This window comes from Xenopus laevis, chromosome 4L, assembly GCF_017654675.1.
Source record: "Xenopus laevis strain J_2021 chromosome 4L, Xenopus_laevis_v10.1, whole genome shotgun sequence".
In the NCBI taxonomy this organism is placed as follows: domain Eukaryota; kingdom Metazoa; phylum Chordata; class Amphibia; order Anura; family Pipidae; genus Xenopus; species Xenopus laevis.
In genome coordinates, this window is record NC_054377.1 from 33,030,973 (window position 1) to 33,058,852 (window position 27,880).

A 27,880-nucleotide genomic window follows, 5' to 3' on the forward strand; every position below is an offset into this window, starting at 1 on the left:
TATAAACTATGTTATGAAATACATTTAGACAATTGGTTAATAGGCTTAGTAAAGGGGCACTTTTCACATGGGTGATATGTGTTAAATCATGTTGTAGAAAGATCACATTCCATTCATATATGCAATAGGGGAAATTAGGCTGCATATACTGGTACCTTTTATCCAGAATGCTTGGGACTTGGTTTTCTAGATACAGGATCTTTCTGTAATATGGATCTCCATACCTTAAATCGACTGACAAGTAATTGAAACATTAATTAAACCCAATAGGGTTGTTTTGCCTCCAATAAGGATTGATTATATTCTAGTTGGGATCAAGTACAAGGTACTGTTTTATAATTGCACAGAAATTACATTTTATGAATTTGAAATATTTGATTAAAATTTAGTCATGAGGAGATGGCCTTCCTGTAATCCAGAGCTTTCTGCATAACTGGTTTCCAGATAATGGATCCCATACCTGTACTTTTCTTTTCATTGTACTCTTACAAGTTGTACTAAAGATTTTTTTTTATTTTTTTTATCCAATTTCTGTCTGATGTTTAGGTGCTAATGGATCTGCCATGGTAAGAGTACTAAGCCTTACAACAGCTGAAAGGATCTTACTGAAAGGCATTACAGGAAGTGTAACTGACTTGGCATTTGCACATCTCAAATCCAACCACTTAGCCTGTTTGGATGAAGCAGGTAGCTTATTTGTGTGGCAGCTGACAATGACAAATGGGAAGATCCAGTATCCTTCGTTATAAATTAGCATCAAATATTTTATTAGCTGTATAATTACATTTTCATAACTGAAATATTTTCCTTGGAAATGGCTGACTAGTCTCTGGATCAGTATTCTATTATATGTGTTGTGCTCTTTCTTAAAACTATTTGCATCTGCAAGTAGAGCCAAAAACATTACTGTAAAATGCACTTGCAATAATGTATATTAACTAAATTTAGTACACACTGCACACAATTCTGCACATTACTAGTACCATTTTCCTATAAAATTAGAATAGATTCATAAACTTAATTTGAATTTATTGTATACATATTGTCATGCTTTTTTAATACCAATTGAAATTTTTCTTGTAAAATTCTTGTAAAAAAAAGAGATCAGAATGGAATCTCAAATTCTTGTAAAAGGGTTTAATAAATTTTACTTAACTGGATAAGGGTTTTCCCAACCATGACTTGACATTTAAAGAAAGAGTTACACTTTAATGAAGGAAGCAGTGTTTTAAACCACATAGCATATTTAATTTTTACCTTAATCTTTATTCAATATAAAACATTTCAGTGATCATGTTTTATATCCAAGCCAAGTGATGTATTTCACAAAGGGTTCACTTAGATGAAACAGCACCATCCAAAATGAGAAAATTAAAAAGCCTTTATGGTGAAAAAAATAGTAATTTTTTTTTCTGATAAAGGCTTTTTAATTTTTGGATATTGGATGGTGCTGTTTCAACTATGTAAAATTTCGTACCCTATTGACAATTGGACAACAAGTAACGTGCACCTATTGTGAATCTTATTAGTGGTGAGTGCTGATTTTTTTAACTTTACCTGCATTGTTCTCATATTTTGGTTTCATTACATCAAATTTGATCCTGAACTTATTACACAGAGATGACATTGTTGTGCATATAAGAAGACCAGAAAACACTGTGCTAAGTATATTCCGCAGAATTATCTGGTGCCCCTATATTCCAGAAGAAAATGAAGAGAATGTTGTTGATGATACAAGCCAAACAATTGCATTGTTGCATGAGGATAAGGTAGTTACTCTGTTGTTTTACCTTGCATTATGGTTACTGCTCTTCGTTGAAAATTCACCAGCATCATTTTGTGTAGTATGTGGTAGTACCAGACCACTTGTAAACAGGAGGTCATTTAAATGAGAACTAAAGCTTAACTAAAGAAGTAACTAGAAATGTTGTACATTATGTTTTGGGCTTCTGTACCAGCCAAAGGCAACCATAGCCCTTTAGCAGTAAAGATCTGTGTCTCACAATATACAGTACACATTGAATAGAAATGTCACAATATAAGGCTGATTAGTAATTAGTACAGCTAAATACTACATTGCAGCACAGAAACCAGTGCAACTAGCATCATAATTTAATATTCAGCCCTGTAGAATCAGTTTATATTACAGACAAACCTCATTTTCTGCTGGATAATTTGTGATGACCCCTAAGCTTAGCTTCTCAACAGCTGCTCAGTACTGAGCATATGAGTGTTGTAGACACTTTCCAAGATGGTGACCCCCTGTGACAAGTTTGAAGTTGTGGCTCATTGCTGCAATTGAGAAGCTGAAACTTAAGGCTAGTGCAATACTTTCCGTATTTAAAATATGGAATTTTTAGCCATATTTATTTTTAGGGTTTGGTTCTCCTTTAAACCAAGCATTTCTGTGCGGTGAACAGAACCATGTAGCAAACATTCTTAGACAGAACATGACTAAAGGGCTATTTATCCAGGACCCAGCAGGTCAGGGAGCCCACTGCCAGCATTTTTATCTGCTTTATCTTCCCAGAAATGGCAGCCTGTCCATTTGAATCCACTTTAAGTTCTATGCAACACAACAGTTTTATAGGTTTTTTTTTTTATAAAGAGTGAAATGTGAACTTTTTATCTCATTCCCTGTTTTTTTTATTGCCCGTTTTATTAAATTCCAGGTAAACCTGCCTTAGGGTAGTGGTATCAGGAATTTCTAGGGATGGCTGAAAGGGCCCCAATTAGATCTTGACTCTGGGCCCACTAGCACCTTACAGTGGTACTGATCTTGACTGCTGTGGATGTGAGGGCTTAGTATTTAATACAGATTTTTTCTCCTTCCCTTTCACACTCCTCCCTGTTTTTTATCTAGGCTGAAGTGTGGGATTTGGAAATTATACAAACAAACCATAACACTTGGCCAGTAGATGTCAGTGAAATCAAAGAAGGATTCATAATTGTGAAGGGACATTCTGGGGTAAGTCCTGTTTTTTTAATTAACATACCTGTAAAACAAAACTGTTGGCTGCAGATAAACGAGAGGATCCAAAAGAGTAGACCTGGGTATTATAATTATACATGCTGTTGTAGAATTCCCTTTAAGGGCAGGGGCACACAAAGCTACTTGGGGAGATAAGTCGCCAAGCAAAAAAACGCTTCTTCTTCGGGTGACTAATCTAGCCAAACTGCCTCCGCGCTGGCTGCAATCTAAATAGTCGGCGGGATGGCACGAAGCACTCAGAATGCCACCCCAATGGTGATTTAGAATCTAATCGGGGTTACTAAAGAAGTTGGGGAGAACTGTGGGAGAAGACACCTACAGCAAAAAATAAAATGTTGTTCTGTACTGTGCACTTCTCTGGAATACATATAGATTTTTTCAGTATTGTGTGTATTAATTTTTACCTTATCCACTGATGTCAACATAGGCAACTTTGGTACAATCTCTTAAAATTCTGTTTAATGTATCTCAACTTAATATATCTCTTGGAAGTTGTGTTCAAGTTAATGGTGCTTTAGATGAGCATGTGAGTTAACACTGCACGATGCTACCTTGCATATTTTGTCCTTTGAAAATTAGATTGAACCAACAGATTAATCTTTTGATGCAGTTATCAGCACAATGCATTTTTCAAAACTCCCTGTATTACAAAAATCCAGATTTATTTAGTCTTTCGAAATAGTTTATACTAGAATTATTATTATACTAAATATTCTGCTTAATTACACTGTAATGCTGTTCACAGTTGGGATTGTGCTCAATTCACACAAGGAAAGGTGCTACAGTGAACGTAGTACATTTCTGTGCTTACCCCCATTAATAAGAGACTAAAATAATAGGCCTTATGACCAAATAGGTGGTTTGATTGATGACTGTTGTCCCGAAGGAGGTGCTGCTTTCTGGCTCGCAGGGGACTGTGGGTTAGAAGGTATTGGAAATCATACCTATTTGCATTAAGGTTAAGTCTCCATATGTGGGATTATGGAAACTAAGCACAGATCTGTTTTATGTGTTCCTGAAAAAAGGGAATGCACTTTGTTTTTGATTGGTCCTTGTGTGTATATGGTTTTAAAACCCCTTTTTATTCGTAATGAATGAAAAATTAATTTTTTACTTGGGGAACTTTTTTCTACCACTCTGGGGAATTGTGAAAGAATTCTGGATGTTCTATAAAATGAGTTTATTTTCTCTTTTTTGATATATGTTGTAGTTACTATAGTGTTTGAGAGTGGGTGCATCAGAGTTTGTGAATTTCCCTATTTTTGGGTATGCACAAGGCCCCCCTATATTATAGGAGGTAGCACAAGTTTTGCAAGGCATATAAAAGACTGTTTTTCATATCAATATGAACAATATATTTTGTTTTACAAATTCAGCGTCTGAGTGAAGGTGCACTTTCCCCTGATGGGACAGTCCTGGCCACAGCTAGCCATGATGGCTATGTGAAGTTCTGGCAAATATACATAGAGGGACAGGATCAACCAAGGTATTTTTTAAGTATATATTTTGGATTAACCAGGATAGATGTTATTGATTTTCCTTTACATTACATGGGGAAAAATTCCTATACATTTTAATAAAATGTAGACCAACTTGTTTAACTAACTGGAGGCACACCTACCACATCTCTAAAAAGCATCTCTTCCACGGAGATGTATTTTGTTAGCTGACCTGATCACTTGGCCCAAGGGGCAACAATCAGTTTAGTGTAGCCACACTCGGGCTGAAGCTGTGCCTGGTAGTGCAGCTACAGTAAGCTGCTGATTAGAGCAGATGCACACTCAAATGTATAACTTTTTTCTTGTCTATGGTCTTCTGAATATAAAATTGTAATACATTGTTTTGTTTTACCGCTTCTTGTCCTATATATGTGTATATGTGCATATATAAGAGAGAGGGAAATGCTCAGATGTGGTTTCTTACCCACAAAAGTTGTGAATCAAAAAGCTGTGCATAAAAGAAAAACACATGCATTTTTGAAGGTTTTTTAACATCTCTTAATCTACTTTTAAGGTGTCTCCACGAGTGGAAGCCTCATAATGGAAGACCTTTATCCTGTCTACTGTTTTGTGACAATCATAAAAAACAAGACCCAGAGTAAGAATCCGTTCGTACGTTTATTTGAATGCAATTAAAAGCTGCTAATTTGAGTCTTTGTAACTGTACCACTTGATGGTCAATCCTGCCTACTGCAGACAGGAAAAAAAACTAAGTGGTGGTTCACCTTTAAGTTAACTTTTATTATGTTATAGAATTACATATTCCTAGCAACTTTGGTCTCTCATTATTTATTTCATATAGTTTTTGAATTGTTTGACTTCCTCTTCTACATCTTTCCAACTTCAGATGGGGGTCACTGCAGCTAAACGCTTTTGCTCTGTGTGGTTATAATTTTATGATTATTGTTAATTTTTATTCCATATCTTTCTATTCAGGCCATCTCCTATTCATGTTGCAGTCTCTTGTACAAACCACTGCCTGGATGCTAAGGTAAAAAGTTCCTAGCAACCAGATAGCTGCTGAATTTGCAAACTAAAGAGCTGCTGAACAAAAAGCTAAAAAAACATAACTAATGAAAATCAATTGCAAATGGTCATTATCTATGTCTGTGTATACCAAAAGTTAATTTAATGTTGAACAACTACTTTACGCAACATCTCGACACCTTTATTTTTCTCAGTTAACTGAGAACTGTCATTAATGACCACCAGGTGATTCTGTTGTTTCAGAAGTTATTATTTTAGCAGTTTTTAATTGTCTAAAATGTCTGATATCCTGGAAAGAAAAAAAAAATATTTACATGTTTTCCAGGGTTCCTTTTTGGAGATTTTTGATCACAGGAGCAGATCAAAACAGAGAGCTGAAGGTGTGGTGCACAGTCTCCTGGACAAGTCTGCAAACAATCCAGTAAGACTTTAAATATAGTAAACCCACTTTTATGGAACTGTCTAATTACATAAGTGTTAATAACAGAGCGTTCATGTACATTCTACTTATTTTACTAACACTAGTAAATACACAGGTCATCTGTATAAAATCTGGGGATGAGTGCCTTATTGTTCCGTTCCATTTATTTATTTAGCAAAGTGTCTTTGTCTGGAAGTAGTCTAGGCTTTTGCTTTCAACGGAATGGCGTCTTTATCAAAATGTGCAGTGCAATCGGCTACTTTGTTACTGTTTCTATGTGATCCCTTCCCACAAGTTTACACAGCGATAAAATTATTTCACTGTTCTGTATTCCTCCTGTTCTGTACTCCTCCATGAAATGGCCTAGGCTAGATGGTCAAAAGATGGTCAAAAGTCCAATCTTGGCACTGCTGTACTACTCTACATGAATACAATAAGGTTGTGCAAAGGGGTGACCGATAACCTAGAAAGAATGCCCTCTTATCATTTGGTTAAAATGTTTTTGCTGTAAAATTGCACTACCTTAAACAGTCTTGATATATTCAAGAAAAAAACTCTGCAAGTAAAAGCTGGTGCGTTTCTATAGCAACAGGAATTCTCTAAAAATTTAAAGAATTAAAAAATATTTGAGATTTCAGCCTCACTGAACATGAATGGAACATTGTGACTCTTGCTTGTGTCCAAGCTTTTACCCCAATTGCAAATATTCTGTCAGGTTTTCTTCTTAAATTCGTAAATGTTGGTTTTTTCCCTGAGCTAACAGTACAAACAAGAAAACTGAAGATACTCCATGTTTGTTCCTTGTGAGGTGAGAGGATGAAGGGGATGCTGGTATTTTACGTAGCATCAAAATAATAGGCAAAAAGTTTGTGTGTGTGTAAAAAAGAAAAAAATGGGTTTATTCAACATTTCTGCTCTTAGACACAAGCTGTCATCAGGAAGGGGGATGAAGGGGGTGCTGGTATTTAACGTAGCATCAAATTCCCAGATTGCTCTGTTCAGCTCAATAAGATTTTTCAAGATTAAAATAATAGGCAAAAAGTGTGTGTGCATGCACGCGCGCACACACACGCGTTTCAGCAAACTCTTCCCAACAAAAAGGTAACAGGAACACAGTTTATTAGAGTTTTAACAGCACACATTGAAAGCTTTTCCCCACTCTGGAGTTCTCACCATACAGGGTGGCTTAATCACTCTGAAATATTCTGGGTTTCTCACTAAGTTCTGCTGACTCTCCCCTCCTGAGATATTATATCAACAGCCTCTGGTCTATCTCACCTTCTGTGCAGAATTCCACAAAGCGATGCAGTGCCTTCAGTTGTGCAGCGAGGAAACGCAGGCAACCAGTCTTAGGCGCCGAATATAATGTAAGTTATAGAAACATTTCAGCTACAAACTACATGCATCCGACTGTTGGATGACGACGCTGCGTGCAGCGTTTCCTAGCAGCGCGACCCAGCGCAATCGCTCTCTTCATGGAGTTCTTCCCTCTGGCTTTCCTCAATCACTTTAGTCTCTCAATCACCTGGTCATGTCTCCCCCTGCTCCTTGCATACTTTGCTGGCACCCCAGCCCCTCTGGGAGTTCCTAACACAGGCAGATAACCTTCCTGATCTGTGCTCTGCTCAGCGAGACCTCCTAAAACACTCACTACAATTAAATACCTTTCCACAGGACAGCCTTCCTGTGGAAAGTGAGCTCCAATATGAGAACTGGACCACTGGAATAGATTGTCTAGCTTGTCTGTTCCTTCCGGAATACTATAGCTTCCATGGCCACTGGCTTCCCTGTTCCTTCCAGAATACTATAGATTCCAGGGCCAGACCGCAATATCCTTTAAACAAAGAAACCATTCTCTGTTTACTAACATTTCCCTTGCAGCTTTTATCACTTTTTGGATAAAATTAAAGGCAAAATTCACCTTTTTAGAAGATTTAGAACGCTTAGGTTGTCCTGAACAAAACAACATATAATTTTCTCGGATAAACAAATGGAAATGCCCATTGCGCCAAAGTACAAAGTGTTCAAAAATCTGCTGGCAGTTAACGCAAACAAAATGCAAACATTGTCTGCCAGTGAAAGGGTTAAAGCCTTAAGCTACTTTTATACTGTTCTTTCATATTCCTGTAGTTCCTCCGAGGGTGCTGTCAGGTCGATTTTGGGGACTCCGTCGGACTGTAAAATGTTGCCATAAATGGATAGCTTTATACAAGCATGGGTTCAGGAGCACACATTACAATTTATATGGAAATACAGTAGAACCCCCATTTAATGTTTTTCAGGGGACCAGGGAAATGTGTTAAAGCAAGTTAAGATATAAGCACAGGAGTCTTTTATTTTGAAATACAAGATTTACTGTGTTAATGACAAGGTTTAGGCATTTCAGCATTATTGTTACACTATGGTATAGTATGTGCAAGTCCGCTAGACAGTCAGAATCACAACCTTAAAGGAATAGTTCAGTGTGAAAATAAAAACTGGGTAAATAGATAGGCTGTGTAAAATAAAAAATGTTTCTAATATAGTTAGTTAGCCAAAAATGTAATATATAAATCGTTTTGACGTTTCAGGAGTATTATACCTCTTTATACCAATCTCAAATAACTAAATCCCCAGAGTCCATTAGTCTTTACTTGAGTCAATTCCCTATCCCTCGTTTGGATTTCCCACAAGTTGCATTCCTAGAAGCAGATATAACTGTGCAGAAATTTCAGAAGCTATACATTCCCTTCCGAATAATAAAACACCAGGAGTTTGACGGTCTCCCAGCTGAGTGGTATAAAACAGTAGCCAAAGACCTAATTTCCAAGTTACTCCTTATGTACAATGCTTCCTTAGTTGACCACCGTCTCCCTCCCTCTTTATATTCGGCCTTGATAATTTTGATACATAAATCCGGCAAACACCCTGAATCCTGTGATTCCTATCGCCCAATATCACTCATTAACACGGACGCCAAGATATTAGCGAAAATCCTGGCCAACCGATTGATCAGGGTTATAACCTCTGTCATTCACCCGGATCAATCCGGCTTTATGCCCACTAAGTCCACCTCTATTAATCTTAGACATCTCTATACCAATCTGCAAATGCTTCATGATAACTCCAGCTCCGGAATCATAGTATCTCTTGACTCTGCTAAGGCGTTCGATACGGTAGAACGGTCCTTTCTGTGGGAAACACTCAAATTATTTGGCTTTGGTCCTAAATTTATAGCTTGGATTCAGTTACTTTATGCACATCCAGAGGCTCAGATTAGGGTTAATAACTCCAACTCTCTACCTTTTCCATTGTATCGTGGCACCCGCCAGGGCTGCCCGTTGTCTCCTTTACTGTTTGCATTGACAATTGAACCTCTGGCCATTATGATTAGACAGGCTACCAATATAACTGGACTCCGTTACAAAACCTGCGAAGAGCGCATTGCATTGTATGCAGATGACATTTTGCTATTTCTTGCGGATCCAGGCCCTTCCCTTCATAATGCCCTTTCCCTTATCCAAGAATATGGGACATACTCGGGCTTGAAGGTCAACTGGGATAAATCCTCCATTTTACCGGTGGACCCTGTCCCTGTTGTCCTTCGACCCCCATCTCTCCAATTACAGTGGTCTGACCAAGTTAAGTATCTGGGAATTATTGTAACTGCCAAGGACTCCTCCTTTATTGATGACAACCTACAACCATTGCTTGGTACCTTTCTCAGAACGGAAACCTCCTGGAAGGGTCTTCCTTTGACTTTATGGGGGAAAATTAATCTGTTTAAAATGATTTTCCTACCGAAATTTTTGTATTATTTTCGGAATGCTCCTGCGAAGATACCTAAATCATTCTTTAGCAGAGTCAATAGTGCTTTGATCTCATATATATGGGCGGATAAACGCCCTAGGATCTCCTGGAAGTCTCTTACAGCTACTGTCCCGAATGGGGGCCTGGGACTCCCTAATCTTTGGTTTTACTATATAGCAGCACAATTGTCACATGTGCATGAGTGGCTGGTACCTAATCCAGAAGACCCCAATATGTTATTTCACTCCCTTATCCTGGGTTCGATCGAATCCCTATGCCACTGCCCTAAAAGAAAGTTAAAGGACTCTACTACTCTGCCTCCTGTATTGAGGGCCCCCTATGATGCCTGGCAGACTGCACGGAGGTTACAGCACTTGTCAAATCCCTTGCTTACTCCATACACCCCTCTGTGGGGCAATTCCCATCTTCCCCACCTTCGACATCTGCCTGATTTTATATATTGACCCATTCGTAACATTAAAACCCTTGGAGACCTGTTGCAACATGGGTCATTTCCAACTTTTCAGCAACTACAAGATTTTGTGGCTCCTATGAGTTTGAATGTGTTCCGGTTTATGCAACTGCAACATGCTTGTAGAGCCCAGTTTGGTCCGGGTCCAATTACTTATCATACTTTTCGGTTTGAAGATATTCTTAGGGTAGAAAGTATACTAACTTATACAAAGCTTTGCAGGACCTTGGACCTTCTCCATTTGACTCTGCCCGCCGTAAATGGCAATCAATACTACCTGTGATAAGTGATGATATATGGGAGGATGCCACTGCTTCTAGCTATAGCTTTCTTATTTCTACTAGAGATAGATTAATTCATTTTAAAGTTCTTCACCACCTTTATTATTTTACACCCCTCAGATTGCATAATATATTTCCAGATAAATCTCCAGCCTGTCCCAGGTGCCAAGACCAGTCCGCAGATTTTTTACATATTTTGTGGTCCTGCCCCAAGATTGTTCGATTTTGGCGTGCAGTGGATAAATGTTTGAGCGATAACCTGGAGTTGCCTCAAGTCCTCTCTCCTGAAGCCTGTCTTCTGGGAGTCGTGGATGATATGGTTCCACAAACCCATGTTAGAATTTTGTATCGTACTTTGCTATTCTATGCTAAAAAAGCCATCATACTTCATTGGCTTCAGCCTGCACCTCCCTCAGTTCAGTATTGGATTGCTTTGGTCAACCGCACCTTACCACTTATCAAACTCACTTATGAAGCGCGTGGCTCCTCAACTAAATTTGAGAAAATCTGGGAGAGATGGCTTGAGGTATATCCTAACCCCAATGTTCAGTGATTGCTTTGATTCAAACCTGTCCTTGATGACTATACTGTTTTATTTGTATACCTGCTTGCATATACTATGTGGACTGTATATTTTTGATCACACGTGTCTACTTGATGTGTACTGATATGTCAATTTGCCTTTTGTTGAATAAAAGAAAACTTAAAGGGGTTGTTCACCTTCAAACAACTAGTTGTTATCAGATAGATCACCAGAAATAACGACTTTTTCCAATGACTTTCTATTTTCTATGTGTCACGGTTTTTCTAATATTGAAGTATAAAGTGTCATTTCTCTCCTTCTGAAGCAGCTCTGGGAGGGGGGTCGCCGATCCTGTAAACTGTTCTAAATTGATACATTTAGTTGATACATTTCTTATCTTTGTCCCTGCTGAGCAGAATCTCTGGGTTTCATTACAGGCAGCTGTTAGAATTGATACAATTGTTGCTAATACTCCAGAGATGCTGCTGAGAAATGTATCAACTAAATGTTGCAAAATTGTAACAGTTCAGAATCTGCACCTGGATCACTGAGCTGCCAGACTCAAACACCAGAGACAGGAACATTCAACTTTAAACTTAGATTTTGGAAAAAACGTAAAAAATAAATAATGGAAAGTAATTGGCAAAAGTCATTATTTCTAGGGAACAATCTAAAAACAACTAAATTGAAAAAAGTGTTTGGAAGGTGAACAACCCCTTTAAAAAAAAAAAATGTAATATATAAAGGCTGGAGTGACTGGATGTCTAATAAAACGGCCAGAATCCAACTTCCTGCTTTTCAGTTCTATAACTCTGAGTTAGTCAGCGACTTGAAGGGGGGCCACATGGTACATTTCTGTTCAGTGAGTTTGCAATTGATCCTCAGCATTAAGCTCAGATTCAAAAGCAACAGATATGACCCATGTGGCCCCCCCCCCTCAAGTCTCTGATTGGTCACTGCCTGGTAACCAGGGTAACCAGTCAGTGTAAACCAAGAGAGCTGAAAAGTAGGACGTTGGGTTCTGACTGACATGTTATACATCAAATCACTCCAGCCTTTATATATTACATTTTTGGCTAACTAACTATATTTGAAACATTTTTTATTTTGCACAGCCTAAATATTTACCCAGTTTTTATTTTTACACTGAACAATTCCTTTAAGTAATAAGTGATTTGTGCATGACTGTATTAGGTGCAGACTAAATTGATTATTTACTGACAGAACCATGGCAAAATATGCATCTAGTTAGTATTTTAACCCTAAACTAAATTTCACAAATAATAGCATTCACATAGGACAAACAGTCATTTTTGGTAGCATCAGGACTACTTAAGTCAGGAAAGCAGGCATTGAATTGCATTAAAAATTTATTGGGTCACAAAAAAAACACTGCAGGAAAACATAAAATTAGTCTATGTAAAATTTATGGTTTCACTGTATGCAAATATAATTGCATAAAGGGAGTTAAGTCACACAAATTATTCATTTAGTGAGAGAGATTACCTTGTCTATAGACCAAAGGGCATGGCAAATTGACTGCAGTGATGGCTTAGTGTTAAAGACAATGACAACACGCCGTTCAATAACACAAAATGTTATACAAATAGAGGTTGTTTTTGCCTGCTTATTTAGGGCAACGGCCCACATGGCAGTTTCAGGCCTTTTGCCTGCCACATTATTTCCTTGCTAAAATGCAGTTACCCTGACATTTCCCTCTTAAGATCTGACTGACTTTCATTTGTATCTCCACCCTGTTTCCAACTTCAGATTTTCTCCAGACCCATTTAGTTCTGGTGTTTTGCCTGGGCTTAAAGCATCATTGGATTTGTCTGCAGAGTTCCTGATACTGACTGATGTTCAGCGAAAGGTTAGTTAATGTATATTTTGGTAGATGGCATATTTAAGGAGGGCAATTAAACGTGCACATATTTTTAACAATATAATATGTATGTACTAAAAGTTCTTGTTTGTTTGAAAATGTTCTTCATTATATTTTCGTTCAACAGATAAAATAACATACAGGATAGGGGTGTGTGTGTCTTTATATTTATAAAAACTTATTTTCTTAAGGCTAATATCAGACAAAGTGGAGAAACAGGAAAATGGGAAGGCATACATTTTTGTATCAAAATTCACTCTATTTGTGCTCACACGCCGATGCATTGCAATTAACAGAATTTGTTTCTGTATCTCTAACTGTGTTTCTGTTTTGGCAGAGGAAACAGCCTATTCCAGCCCATCTGTTCCTTTTGTTAAGTGCATTGGCCTGTGTGCACACATTGAAGATTTTGGCATGAAAACTTTGCTCCATGTGCATGCAGGCCAGTTCAGTGCAATTATTGCCAGAGAGGCTGGATGCAGATCTGCTTGGATTGGCTGCAATTTATTTAAAATACAGATAATTATCTGACAAAACATTGTCTTAGCAATGTTTGATAAGAATTTGTTTGTGTTCATTTAAGTATAGACATCTCAACAATGAAAGTGAAAAGTAAAATGGTATTGAATAACCTAGAAGACTTGCATATGTACAGTCATATCCTCTCAGCCTGCATAATAATTTACTCCACTTTTAACAAAAAAGATAACAGTGGTATGTCTTTCATTTCCCAGGAACATCTGAGTACTGGGGTGTTTTCTGAACAAAGATTTTTAGTGAAGCCGTATTCGGTTGTATGAAATTAAATCAGATGTGAAAAACTTGCTGTGCAAAAATTTGAATGAATGTAACTGCTCAATACTGATTACTGGCACCACCAAATTGATTGGATTAGCTTGTTAAGCATTGAATTTCATAGGCAGGTGTGTCCAATCATTAGAAAATGTATTTAAGGTGGCCAATTGCAAATTCTGCTTCTGTTTGACTCTCCTCTGAAGAGTGACAGCATGGGATCATCAAACAACTCTCAAAAGATCTGAAAACAAAGATTGTTCAGTATCATCGTTTAGGGGAAGGTTACAAAAAGCTATCTCAGAGGTGTAAACTGTCAGTTTCAACTGTAAGGAATGTAATCAAGCAATGATAGGCCACAGGCACAGTTGCTGTAAAACCCAGGTCTGGCAGGCCAAGAAAAATACAGAAGTGGCATATGCAGAGGATTGTAAGAATGGTTACAGACAACCCAAAGATCCCCTCCAAAGACCTGCAAGAACATCTTGCTGCAGATGGTGTATCTATACATCGTTCTACAATTCAGCACAATTTGCACAAAGAACATTTGTATGGCAGGATGATGATAAAGAAGCCCTTTCTGCATTCATGCCACAAACAGTCGCTGACAAGTCATTTTGGAACAAAGTGCTTTGGACTGATGTGATCAAATAACAATTTTTGTCTCAACAAAAAGCTCTTTGCATGGCGGAAGAAGAACACCGCATTCCAAGAAAAACACCTGCTACCTACTATCAAATTTGGTGGAGGTTCCATCGTGCTGTGGGGCTAGTTCAGGGACTGGGGCCCTTGTTAAAGGACCAGTAACATCAAAAAAAATGTTTTAAAAAATCGTTAGTACACATCACACCAACACAAATACACACCAACACAAATTATAATTTAAAATCACAAAGCCTTTATTAAGAAATAACTTACAGAAACTGCACTTCCTGTCCTGTACAGAAACGGCGAAAGGGCGACCATCGATGCTGCTGGGCTCGATTTCTCCTCATGGATACTCTACTGACAGCGTGTGAAGGAGCAAGATGGATGCCTCATGCCTGCGATGCAGTGACTGCTCGGGCCCCCTCCTCCTCCTGCACTATAGATGAGAAGCACCCGTTTAGCTAACAGACCTACGTGTGCCTTGTAGCTGGATGCGATACAGTGACTGTCCAAAAGCTGAGAGTGTCAGTGGAACAAGATCTTCTTTGCGCATCAGGGTAAGTTTGCTTGTGGCAATGCTGATTGTACTTGGGACCTTCACCTCCTCCCGGGTAATTGATGCACACAGAGAGAAGGGCCCTGTCTCTGCCCCGGCACATTGCGAAGGAAGGACCCCACTTATCAAAGTTTACTGTGCGCTGGATTAGCACTGGGCACAGGAGCAGAGGAGGTGCAGCGGAGCGGGGAAAAGGAAAGCTGTATCGCATCCAGCTACAAGGCACACGTAGGTCTGTTAGCTAAACGGAATGCAGGCAGATACAAACGCTATCGAAACAATCACTCATGTGCAGGGAACGGAGCAGGAGCGACCAGGGCAGGGAGCGGTGGAGGAGGAGGGGGCCTGGCCAGTCACATGATGAGAAGCGGCTGCCGCTGCCAACATTGATTTACAGCTCCCTCCACCGCCTCCACTACCACCGCTTTCTCCAGTGTCCAGGTGGGCGCTTCTCATCTATAGTGCAGGAGGAGGAGGGGGCCTGAGCAGTCACTGCATCGCATCGCAGGCATGAGGCATCCATCTTGCTCCTTCACACGCTGTCAGTAGAGTAGCCAGGGAGGAGAAATCGAGCCCAGCAGCATCGATGGTCGCCGTTTCTGTAAGTTATTTATTAATAAAGGCTTTGTGATTTTAAATTATAATTTGTGTTGGTGTTTTTTTTTTTTGATGTGTACTAACGATTTTTTTAAAAAAAATCTTTGATGTTACTGGTCCTTTAAAGTCGAGGGTGGGATGAATTCAACCCAATATCAACAAATTCTTCAGGATAATGTTCAAGCAACAGTCACAAAGTTGAAGTTACGGAGGAGTTGGATATTCCAACAAGACAATTACCCTAAACACACTTCGAAATCTACAACGGCATTTTTGCAGAGGGAGAAGTCCCCCGACTTGAATATCATGGAAAATCTATGGGATTATTTGAAGCAGGATGGCTCTGCAGCCATCAAATTTAACTGAACTGGAGAGATTTTGTACTGAGGAATGGTCAAAAATACCGCCATCCAGAGTCCAGACACTCAACAAAGGCTATAGGAGGCATCTAGAGGCTGTTACATTTGCAAAAGGAGGTTCAACTATGTATTGATGTAATATCTCTGTTGGGTTGCCTGTCTAATTTTGTAAAGATGCATATTGCATATTTTCTCTTAATCCAATAAACTGTCACTGCTAAAATACCATTGTTTCCATATGGCACATTATATATTAAAAGGAAGTTGCTACTTTGAAAGCTCAGCCAATGATAAACAAAACTCCAAAGAATTAAGAGGGGTTCCCAAACTTTTTCATATGACTGTATAAACAAAAGGAAACAAGAAAAACTAAAGCAGCTGCCACACGAGGAGAAACATGCTTTATGTGCACATGCCGACGCAGATCGAAATGAATCAGCTGTTTCTCCACCTAAGTTTATATACAGGCAGAGAAAGAGCTTTGTGTGGCATCAGCCGTAGGAAAGCTAGATACACTTTTAATTATGTCACCTTATAAAGTTTTACTAGTTAGCAGCATGTATTTTTGTATGTTAATATCGGACTTTAAGGGGAATAGAAATGCCTTTTGTTATTTTGGGTTTCTTTCTATTTGAGATAAATTAATTGATTCCGTGCTCTCAGTTTTAGTCATTTGTTACCTGTGGCCTTTCTAATATCACATTTCTTTAGTGGATTCTCAAAATTGGATTGATCACATTTTGTAATGGATTCTCAGAATTGGTTTGATCAGACTAGTTAAGCCTTGATAACAATCCTATACCAATGTTTTTACTGATGTTATTATTTGTCACCTGCAAATTTTTCTGTGCCGTTGGGAGCCTTCTTGCTATCCACTGCTGAAACACAGTAAACACACACCATTTGGTATTTTTGGGGGGGATTTTGAGCACATACTCAAATACACCCATAATCAACTGTTTCAGTGCTGAAATCCACTTTTTTGTCTGCATCCCAGTTGACACAGTACCTCTGCAAGACAGCCACCTTTCATGGTAAATCGTACCTTTCTTTGGCAGGGCCGTTAATAATAGGGATGCACCGAATCCATGATTCGGTTCGGGATTCTGCCTTTTTCAGCAGGATTCGGATTCGGCGGAATCCTTCTGCCCGGGCCGAACCAAATCCTATCCCTAATTTGCATATGCAAATTAGGGAGGGGAGGGGAATTTTTGTGACTTTTTGTCACAGAACAAGGAAATAAAAGTTTTCCCCCCTTCCAACCCCTAATTTGCATATGCAAATTAGTATTCAGTTCAGTATTCAGCCAAATCTTTCACGAAGGATTCGGGGGTTCGGCAGAATCAAAAATAGTGGATTCGGTGCATCCCTACTTAAATGGATACTGTCATGGGAAAAAATTTTTTTTTCAAAATGAATCAGTTAATAGTGCTGCTCCAGCAGAATTCTGCACTGAAATCCATTTCTCAAAAGAGCAAACAGATTTTTTTATATTCAATTTTGAAATCTGACATGGGGCTAGACATATTGTCAATTTCCCAGCTGCCCCAAGTCATGTGACTTGTGCTCTGATAAACTTCAATCACTCTTTACTGCTGTACTGCAAATTGGAGTGATATCACCCCCCTCCCTTTCCCCCCCCCCAGCAGCCAAACAAAAGAACAATAGGAACGTAACCAGATAACAGCTCCCTAACACAAGGGCTAGAGATTTTGTCAATTTCCCAGCTGCCCCTGGTCATGTGACTTGTGCCTGCACTTTAGGAGAGAAATGCTTTCTGGCAGGCTGCTGTTTTTCCTTCTCAATGTAACTGAATGTGTCTCAGTGAGACATGGGTTTTTACTATTGAGTGTTGTTCTTAGATCTACCAGGCAGCTGTTATCTTGTGTTAGGGAGCTGTTATCTGGTTACGTTCCTGAATTAGATGTATCTATATTATATATTTATATAGGATATACTTATAAACATACCTAATTAAATTGCTTTAGTTGCAAGCATGTACATAAAATGGTTTTAGCAGTCATTTTGCATCCATAACAACATTTATTTAGAATGCAATGGAATTGGTACTCATGTGGTCATAGACAAGTTATTTAACTTTTTACACACTTATAGGATGAAAAATGTATATTGTAAAATCTTATATCAGGCGCTAGATCAGGGGTAGGCAACCCGCGGCTCCGGGGCCTCATGCGGCTCTTCATCCTTCTTGTTGCGGCTCGGTCATGTTGTCTATACAGCCCTTGCACCTGCTGACGGCTTCTTGAGTGTGCGATCGCGATAAGCTAACGGTTAGCTTACCGCGGTTCAGGAAGCCGCCAGCAGGTGCGAGGGCTGTATAAGACATCACAGGAGTGACGGACAAGACCTTGCCGCAGCAAGATGATTCATCATGGTCCTTACTGTGGTCAAACACTCAAGACGAGAGAAGCCTCCAGAGTCCAGCTGCAGCAGGTGCGAGGGTTATAGACATGGATGTGACGCATATTTTAAGGATGTCTATAGTCCTCGTCTATAAACAGATGAGAACACTAGCATTTAATAGGGCTATTCAGTGTTTAATTTATTTCAAAGTAGGACTACACATGCACATTGCACTTCTGTTTGTTGTATTCTGTTGTTGTAACAGTTAAAATTAAAAAAAGGTTAAAACTTTTAAAATTTTATAAGCTGTTATGTTTTGCGGCTCCAGACTATTTTTCTTTAGTGGAAGAGGGGGCAAAATGGCTCTTTTGATAGTAAAGGTTGCTGACCCCTGCGCTAGATGAATACAAATAATATAAAAATTTGTTTAAAGGGGTAGTTAACCTTTATGTTAATTTTTGGTATGTTATAGAATTTCCAATTCTAAGCAGCTTTTCAATTAAGCTTCATATTTTTTTGTAGTTTTTTAATGATTTTCCTTCTGCTGACTTTCTAACATGTAACCAATAATGTATTTAATGTATTCAGTGGATTAGTTTAGTTAGAAAAAAAATTGTTGCCGCTTACCAGAACAGGGCCAAACTACCGTATGTTAATTTTACTACATAATTCTCAAAAAGCATTAAACAACATTTTTGATGCCACTGACAACTTCATCTCAACCATACACTTCAAAATTCTATTACGCCACAAAAGTTTCAGCACATAAGAAAAGTATTAAATTATATGACATTTCTACACACAGTTTGTATACATAGTCTTTGTGTCATTACACTTTAACTGATTATTGATTGACTGATTTATTGAGGACTGTGAATGTATTTCATAATCCATTTAGAGTGATTATCATTATGAGTCATTGCCATTTAAGAATGATCCTTGCACTTTAAACTGATTCAAAGAAGAGGCAGGTGGTACTAAGACAGCTCCAGCAATAACTTAAGGGGTTTGTTCAGTGTATCACTAATGTTTAAAGTGGTGTTTCACCTTTAAGCTAATTTTTAGTATGTTATAGAATGGGGAAATTTAGGCAACTTTTCAATTAGCCTTAATTTTTTCTTTCTTATAGACTCTTACCTGCTTTCAAATGGGGGTCACTGACCCCATCTAAAAACCAAATACTCTGTAAGGCTACATATTGCTATTGCAACTTTTTATTACTCATCTTTTTATACAGGCCCTCTGCTATTATTCCAGTCTCTTATTCAAATCAGCTCATGGTTGCTAAGGTCATTTGGACCCTAGCAACCGGAAATTGCAAACTGGAGAGCTGCTGAATAAAAAGCTAAATAACTCATTAGCCACAAATAAAAAATGAAAACCAATTACAAATTGTCTCAGAATATCACTCTCTAAAGCATACTAAAAGTTAATTTACTGGTGAACGACCCTTTTCATTTTATATTGGCTTTATAAGTGTGCTGTCAATTATTTTATGTTTTTAGTAGAATTTTGCATTATTATATTACCTTTTTTTACAGATTGTTTCACTGGTTTCACAGTTTTTTTAGTTTCATTAACCTTGCTGTCTTATCTATTGTGTATAAAGTACATTTTCAGGTTATTGTGAGTTTATGGTTTTGTGATACCCTTGCTTTTTTGCATTTTTATTATATCAATCATTATTTAATAATAAAGCATGCTTTACCATCTTATTCTTTATTGTCCCATGCCATAATTAATTACTTAAAAAATACATATGTGAATACATGCAATTCCATAAACGTGTAAATATTACATAATCTGACTTTCTATAATATGTGTCTGTCAGCGACAGTTGTCTGAATAAAATAATAATGCTACTTCATTCTCACACAGGTTTTGTATGTAATGGAACTGAACCAAAATCAGGATGAAGGGAAAGCCACCTTTACATCCATTTCAGAATTCCTGCTCACTCACCCAGTCCTCAGTTTTGGTATACAAGATGTGAATCATTGTCGTCTCCGGAACACTGAAGTACTCCCAGCAGAAGAAGACAACAACAGTATCAACCAAGGTAATTAACTGAATACAGTTGTACCTTCTGGCTTTTAAACTAATATTATACACATTTTTTGTACTTGTAAGTTCGTGTTTTTTGCACATTAAAACTGTTAAAAAAAAATTATGTTTCAGAATATAAAAAGTAGTGAACTTCAGAGTACCATAAGGTAAATTCATAGGGTACCAAAACTGTATGGTTTCTCGAAACCCAAAAATATCAAACGCTTGTCTTGGTTAAGTAAAATCATCCTAAATATAAATGCCTTTATGAATTGCATTGTGTTGCTTGCAGAAAGCCCAAAACCTAAATTGTGTAAATTAACTGGCAAGACTGTGTCACTAATGATTATAGAGTTTTTACAAAACGAACTCTTTTCAATACTATACACTATAAACATTAGAAATATGAATTCCACAAACCTTCTGAATCGTTTGATACCACATAGGCTTGCCGTTAGTTAAAGGACATGGTAACCTCAATACAAAACTGTGCTTCTGCCAGGAGCTGGAGCATGCTCATACATCTTCAGTGAGAACAACTTTCCCAGCAAACCCTCAATTACATCTCCAGTGACCCTCTCCCAAAAGCCCACCTCTATAAAAGGACAGCCAATAGAAGACATTGCATTTTTATTTCATAGTAACATGGGCTGGCTGAAGGTGGAGGAAAATTAGAGATTCATTTGTTCAGTGCTAATTAGCATTTGTTACTTTCTTCTTTACCTGCCTACTGGCTAGCATCCTTACCTGCCATCCTTGGCTGTCTCTTTGCCTACTCTGATTCAGTGTGACATTCTGGTCAGTGGACCCAGTTGATAGTGTATGCACAGAAGCAGAGCATCCTCCATGTTGGTGATGTAAGCAAAAGAAGCTATGGCGGTGCAGACAGAGCTAAAAGGCCAATAAAACATTATTGATTAGACACATTAAAAGAGGCTCTATCTGAAGTGGAAAATAGTAATAGAAAGTTGTCTTTTCCTTAAAATTATGTGACATGCAGATACCCCAAATTTGAGTACCGCTTCTGCCCTAAGAAGCCTGGTGGTGTGCAGTACCCTCATAACAGCGTCAGAGATTGGGGGCTTATAGAGCACCCTGACAATTTTTTTTTTATTTGCTCCTGAGGAAGCTTGATGAATATCACTTGAAACACACACAGCTGTGTATCTATTGATTATATGTACATACTATACAATAACCATAGGTGGCAATCTGATTCATCCAGTTCCTCTGCATACCTTTTTATTTTAGCTTTCAGTTATGCATCTCAGGAGGGAAGAGAGAAGCATATGTTTTCTCATTTGATATCTTGGTTTCGACCTTTTGCAACTATTGCATATTTTTTGCATGTCTACCCTTAAAAGGAATTGTTAAGTATAAAATAAAAACTGAACTTGTAAGCCTTTTTAAGGGGACCTGTCACCCAAAAAATGATTCCAAATCTTATTTTATCATGTTAGTCAAGCACAATACACTTTTCTTATTTGAATCTTGTTTCCTTCAGTTTGGGAACTCATAATTATAGCAAGAAGGCAGGAGCCATTTTGTGGGCACTGTTATTAAGGCAAGTCTTGCATCATCTCAGAATCTTGTTTGTGCACCAGAATGGGGGATCTGATGTTCATCCCCATGCACTGGTTGCACAATTTACATAGTAAAGATAAAGGCAGAATGTGGGGAGTCACATCTAGTAACTGCTGAATGCAAAGTGAAAGTAATCGCCTGCCCGCCTCTATGCCTAAGTGCTTAATTTGAAAAGGACTTTTATTATACAGATTTTTATGTCTGGGTGACAGGTCCGCTTTAAAGGAGAACTTTAGACAAAAGTCCCCACTGGCCCCACTCCCTGCCTCCCCCCTGCGCAGTCTTATCCCTTAATTGTGACCCCTCTAGAAATATTGACTGCACATGCAGAGTCAGCTCAGCAGAGCTTGCGGGCACCATCTTTCGCGGCTTCAGTATTCGTCTGGTCGCGTCAGCTAATTTCCGTTAATTTTCGGCACATGCACAGTTGTCACAAACCGGAAGATTGCTCCAACTGTGCATGCGCCAATATGGCACTCAAATTCTGAAGAATACCGAATCGCCGAAGATGGCACCTGTGAGCCCAACTGCACTGACTCTGCATATGTGGTCAATATTTCTAGAGGGGCACAATTCAGGTGTAAGACTGTGCAGGGGGTGGGCAGGGAGGGTGGCCAGTGGGGACTTTTGGCTAAAGGGGGTTTAGTTATTTTAAAGGAGACATATTGTGTAAAAAAAAAAAAAAGGGCCAGTGCATTGTACACTTTTATATATAGAAGCAATATGCCAAAAAATATGTGTTTAGGGCTAGATATAAAGAAATTTTCCCCAAACCCTGCTCACCCCTCCAATCTATTCCTTCCTTCTGTCTGAATTCTCTGGTTGTGCAGGGGAGCCAGCAGCATGCAGTACTTGAAACACCAACAGGGACCATAGAAAATCTATAGGGAGCTCCAATATTGCCATTTTTAATGTTAATGATAATTTTTAGCCATGGTCAAACCACTCCCATATAGTCTTCATTGCTGCTTACAAGATTTGTTCACTTTTTTAAGTTTTGAAAATTGGGGCAAAGTATGTGCATGGCCATGCAAAATGTTGTGAGGAGCTCCACAGAGGGAAATGCCTCAGATGGGATGCATATGCCTGCTTGATTGAACCTCGGCCTTTCATTGGGATCCCCCTCCTTTTTGTAGGCGTTTAGGAGCATGGATATTAGATGCGGGCTTCCAAGTATTATCTTCATGGCTATAGCCTTTCAAATAACTAGATATTAATGTTGCTTGCCCCCGATTCTGCAATCAAAAATCCCATCCACTGCTTAACCATCATCTAGGACTGGAGGTGAAGGAAACATCTTTAAAATTAGTGAATCCAATAAAACGCTGGACTTCTTTTTTTAGAAGAAATCAAGAACAATCAAGAAGAGCAGACATTTGCTTGGTGCATATTGATGCATTCTGGAGAGGCAATAAACCCTAAAAATGACACAGAGGACTTTTTAAACTCACATTTCTCAACTTTTACATAAAGTTTCTGATTACATAAACAAGCACTCTACATATGGATTCTGTGCTCCAGTCAATACAAGGTCTCAGGGTATGATCTGTCTTTTCAACAAAAAAGATTCCCACAGCAGCAGGGGAGATAGAAGGGTGAATAAAACCCTTGGCTAAGTTCATCAAGGTATTTCATGAGGACCAGGAAGAAGATCAATGAGACAATTGTAGACATGTCGAAGAGGTAAAGTGTCTGCTCCATTTTTATTGAAGACATCAAAAAAGTCCTGACAAACTTCAGAAAGCTCTTAGCGTCTTTAGCGGAGACACAAAAAAGTTCTTTCAAAGGAGATGATAGGTGAGAACGTGAGAAGGGCTACATTTAGAAGAAAAAGACAATCCAGTTCTGCTGACTCTAGAATCAAGGACAGACGTAAGGTCCATGATCTTGTTTTGCCACTGTAGAGAGCGAGAGATACAGTAAGGCAATATTGATATTGAAAATAGGACACACTGCACAAAGAGGGATCTGACCTCTGTAAGAAGTCTGACATTGTGTGGTCTAAAAATATGCCACCAAAACGGTAACTCGTCCTGCTAGAACGCCATTCCATTTGTGCCTCCTTTTTTTTTTTTTTTAAATCAAAAGCTAAACTTCAATATATGATTTATATTATATTTCTGTTTCCAGTTTGGGCAACAGCAATTTGTTTTGCTCTCAGTTACTCTGATCAGTTACTCTGTTTGAAAAGCTTTAATATTTACTACAATGTAAAATTTCTTTTTGTGCAGAAGAGATCCTGGAGTGTGAATCAGTTGAGGCTGCAGCTGGTGTGCTTATAAAACTGTTTTGTGTACATACAAAGTAAGTACCAATTATTATTATTGACTCTCCGTAGTTAAGGCCAAGTTTTAGCTTTACCCTCAGGAAATCTGGGTTAGCAAATACGACTTTATCTCTTATCACATCATTGTTATTTATGGAGGAATATACTTGATACCTGCCGTGTCATTTCACATTGCGCAAAAATGTGTACAATGAAGAAATGTTCAACTATATAGGTAAAAGTTTGGAAAAAAATATTTGTATCTTTCTTTGACAGGGCTGGAATCTGCACTGAATTTGTACACATCTCTGCCCTAGGCACAAGCACCCTGTCTGCTCCCTCTCCCATCGCATGCCATATCCCTTTTTCTTCTATGCATTTCTGATTTCACTGCTTGATGAGTTGTACAGCTAGTGTGTTAGCTTATTATATTAAAACACTCCAAAACACTTGTGCTATGAATGGGGGGAATTAAGACATTTTTGTTCCACAAACTAAGCAAGAAAACACTCGGGCAATAACGTGTGGAGTGAAATTTTTTAATTACCCTTAAAGTGGACCTGTAACCCAGAGATAAAAAGCTGTATAGTAAAAGTCCTTTTCAAATTAAACATGAAATCCAAATTTTTTTTTTTTTATTAAAGCATTCATAGCTGCCCCTCCTCTATGCCTTAGGCAAAGCGGCAGGGCAAGCAATTGCTTTCATTTTCCATTCTGCTCTTCTTAGGGTAAGGCCAGACGAGGAGTTGAGGCAACTTTGGGCGACTATTGAAAACGCATCGTCGCGTGTGCATTAGCGCAGTCGATTTTGCACTGTAGCCTATGGGGAAAAGACGATGAGGCAGTTCGGGGAGATAGTCGCGCAAAAGACGTGGCAATAAGTCGCCAAGCGACAATATCTCCCCGAATCTCCTCGTATGGCCTTACCCTTAGATTTCACTGCTGTACCCACATTCCCCGGTTCTCTTAACCATTTAATTGTGTAGCCAGTGCATGGGGATGGGAATCAGGTCCCCCATTCTGGTGCACAAACAAGATTTTGAGATGACAGTGTCCACAAAATGACTCCTGCCTGCTTGCTATAATTTTGAGTTCCCAGACTGATGGAAACAAGATTCAAAAAATGTATGAGCCAGACCCAGTCAGCTGCTACTGTGTGGTGTCAGTTACATTTTCCCTGATCTTAGATGCCCTCTTATCTTCCAGAGCACTGCAAGATGTACAGATCTGGTTTCAGCCCCATCAGAATGCAGAACCTGCCATACTTGGAACAGCTCAACCACAACAGGAAAATTTTGGTAAGTGTTTCCATGCTGTGACAGATTTGACATACTGTGGTAGAAATTACCAGGAATAAAGTAACTGATATATCAAAAATGTATCTAAAATTGCACTGCTTAAAGGAGAACTTTACCCCTAAAATGAATATTTAAACAACAGATATTCTATTAAGTGGCATATTATAGAATCTCAATTTTAGATCTCTTGCTTTGAACCACCATTTTGTGATGGTCTCGTTGCTGCCTCAAAGATCACCTGACCAGAAACACTCCAGCTCTAACTGTAACAGGAAGAAGTGTGGAAGCAAAAGACAGAACTCTGTCTTTATGTGACCTAACATATATGGTTTGTTTGTGTGCACCATGAATCCTACGATCCCAGGGGGTGGCCCTTATTTTTTAAAATGCCAGTTTTATATTTAGGATTACCCAATGGCAAATACTACTAAAAAAGTATATTATCATGAAAATGGTTTATTTACATGAAGCAGGGTTTTACACATGAGCTGTTTTATGCAATATCTTTTTATAGAGACCTACATTGTTTTGGGGGGTATAGTTTTCCTTTAACTTGAAATGAACTTGAAAGAACTTACAAGATAACCCCAGGGCCTTGGGGTTTCTGAGAACCATCTTGTACAGTTTCAATCTGTAAAATGTAATACTGTATATCAATCTGACAACGAAGAGCTACACATCTGAATCTAAATATGTATTTTATTTTTGTAAATAGTATTTTAAGTTTAAGATGTTTTATGTGATATATTTTTATAGATATGTACATTGGTCATGGAAAGTTTTCCTTTAAAAATATACATTTCTGCGTCTTTACATGTTCTATAATGTCCTTGGTACAAAATGTCAATTTTTTCTTCCGCTAAACTTTTATCCTTCTTATGTGTAGATCAAGATAAAGAGGTGCTCAAATGTTAGCTCTGCTGCACTTAAAGAGCTTTCATCACATATCCACAAAAATAGTAACAAATGGCACACTCCAGTTACTGTTACTATTACTGGCACACTCCAGTTACTATTTTTGTGGATATATAATGTCCTTGTAATACCCCCAAAATTCTTATATCATAATAGTGATTTCTAGATGGTCTCGCTAACTATACAACCTTTAGGCTTGCTGGATCTGGTATTCTGCAATCTTACTGTTATGATGCAGAGACAGGCTGGGGGAATCACTGTCTATTGTCTGAAATCATTTCATATGCTCTCTGTGCTGTTCCTCTGTTTTATTAACTAAACATACCTAAACATATGGCCACATTTATCTTCCACGATTTCTTACATACAGACACCCCAAATATCCAATATGGATAGCTTTAACAAAGTATGTGTTGTGTAGGGACTGTACAAAAATAGTTGCTATAAAATTTCTTAATCAAGCTTCTGCAAAGAAAGCTCACTGTCCTCATTGTCTTGTGTTATGCAACCCTAGAAACTATGTACAGTTATGGCATCGGTTATCCAGAATGCTTGACACATGGGGTTTTGTGGATAATGGATCTTTCTGTAATTTGGATCTTCATAACGTGTCTTGGATCTTCATAACGTGTCTACGAGAAAATATCTAAATATTAAATAATAACCCAATAGGCTGGTTTTGCTTCCAATGAGGATTAATTGTATCTTAGTTGGGATCAAGTACAAGGTACTGATTTATTAATATAGAGAAAAAGGAAATAATTTTTAACAATTTGGATAAAATGGAGTCTATGGGAGACAGCCTTCCCATAATTCATACTTTCTAGAAAACAGGTTTCTGTATAATGGGTCCCATACCTGTATTTTTGTCAATTACACATTCTTTGGTTTATTTTCAGTTTGTTTTTTACATTTATGTTTTTAGCCCTTCCTGATATCCAGGGCATCAATATGGAGAGAATGCCCTCCATGCAGGGATCTATGCATGGCTCCCAGTCAGACTTGTGCAGGATCTCTACCGACTTCCTACTCCTCCCTACTGACTCTGTGCCCAAACTGATGACACCAGATGCATTCATGAGTCCAAGTGCATCACTGCAGCAGGTAACTTTAAGAACTTGCTGTGCCTGAAAGACCCAGCACTGAACAATGCACCTGCTTTCAGATAACCCATTGTATCTTCTGTTCAATGCACGTCTCTTGCAAATCATAAAATATGGCTTGACTTTCTCCTGCTTGGGTATTATTCTCATATCTATCACTAGGTGGAGAATGGGGTTATCTTTAGCAATGCAAACAAGTTTATTTTCATCTATACAACTTGGAAACCTTCTCCAGTCTAGAGGTGACCTACTTTTTGGAAGTTTAAGGGGTTCTTGGGCTAAAATCCTCACTGCCTCTTCCTGTATATATGTATATATATATGTATTTGGGATCAGATTCGTACTGCCTTTATTTAATGTTTGAACATATTTGGATTGCAGACTGTAAAGCACATTACTCTCTGCAATCTGGCTTAGTCAAGGGGATAGTATTTTCATGCTCAATCAGCACTATTGCATGCAACAAATATCCTGGTCTGCAATCACCCTTAAAGGAATTGTTCAGT

General features: G+C 38.4%; 1 protein-coding gene across 4 annotated transcripts in view; it reads left to right on the forward strand.

Annotated features, from left to right (window-relative positions):
- The window catches only part of edc4.L (enhancer of mRNA decapping 4 L homeolog), a 106,965-nt gene that overhangs the window by 36,247 nt on the left and 42,838 nt on the right, over positions 1-27,880 (forward strand). For all 4 annotated transcript variants that reach the window (XM_018256430.2, XM_041589131.1, XM_018256432.2 and 1 more), the window contains 11 exon segments: positions 547-733; positions 1,619-1,769; positions 2,864-2,968; positions 4,369-4,478; positions 5,006-5,089; positions 5,804-5,899; positions 12,735-12,834; positions 20,041-20,221; positions 24,024-24,096; positions 25,265-25,356; positions 27,197-27,375. In XM_018256430.2, the coding sequence (XP_018111919.1) occupies positions 547-733; positions 1,619-1,769; positions 2,864-2,968; positions 4,369-4,478; positions 5,006-5,089; positions 5,804-5,899; positions 12,735-12,834; positions 20,041-20,221; positions 24,024-24,096; positions 25,265-25,356; positions 27,197-27,375 (1,358 nt within the window).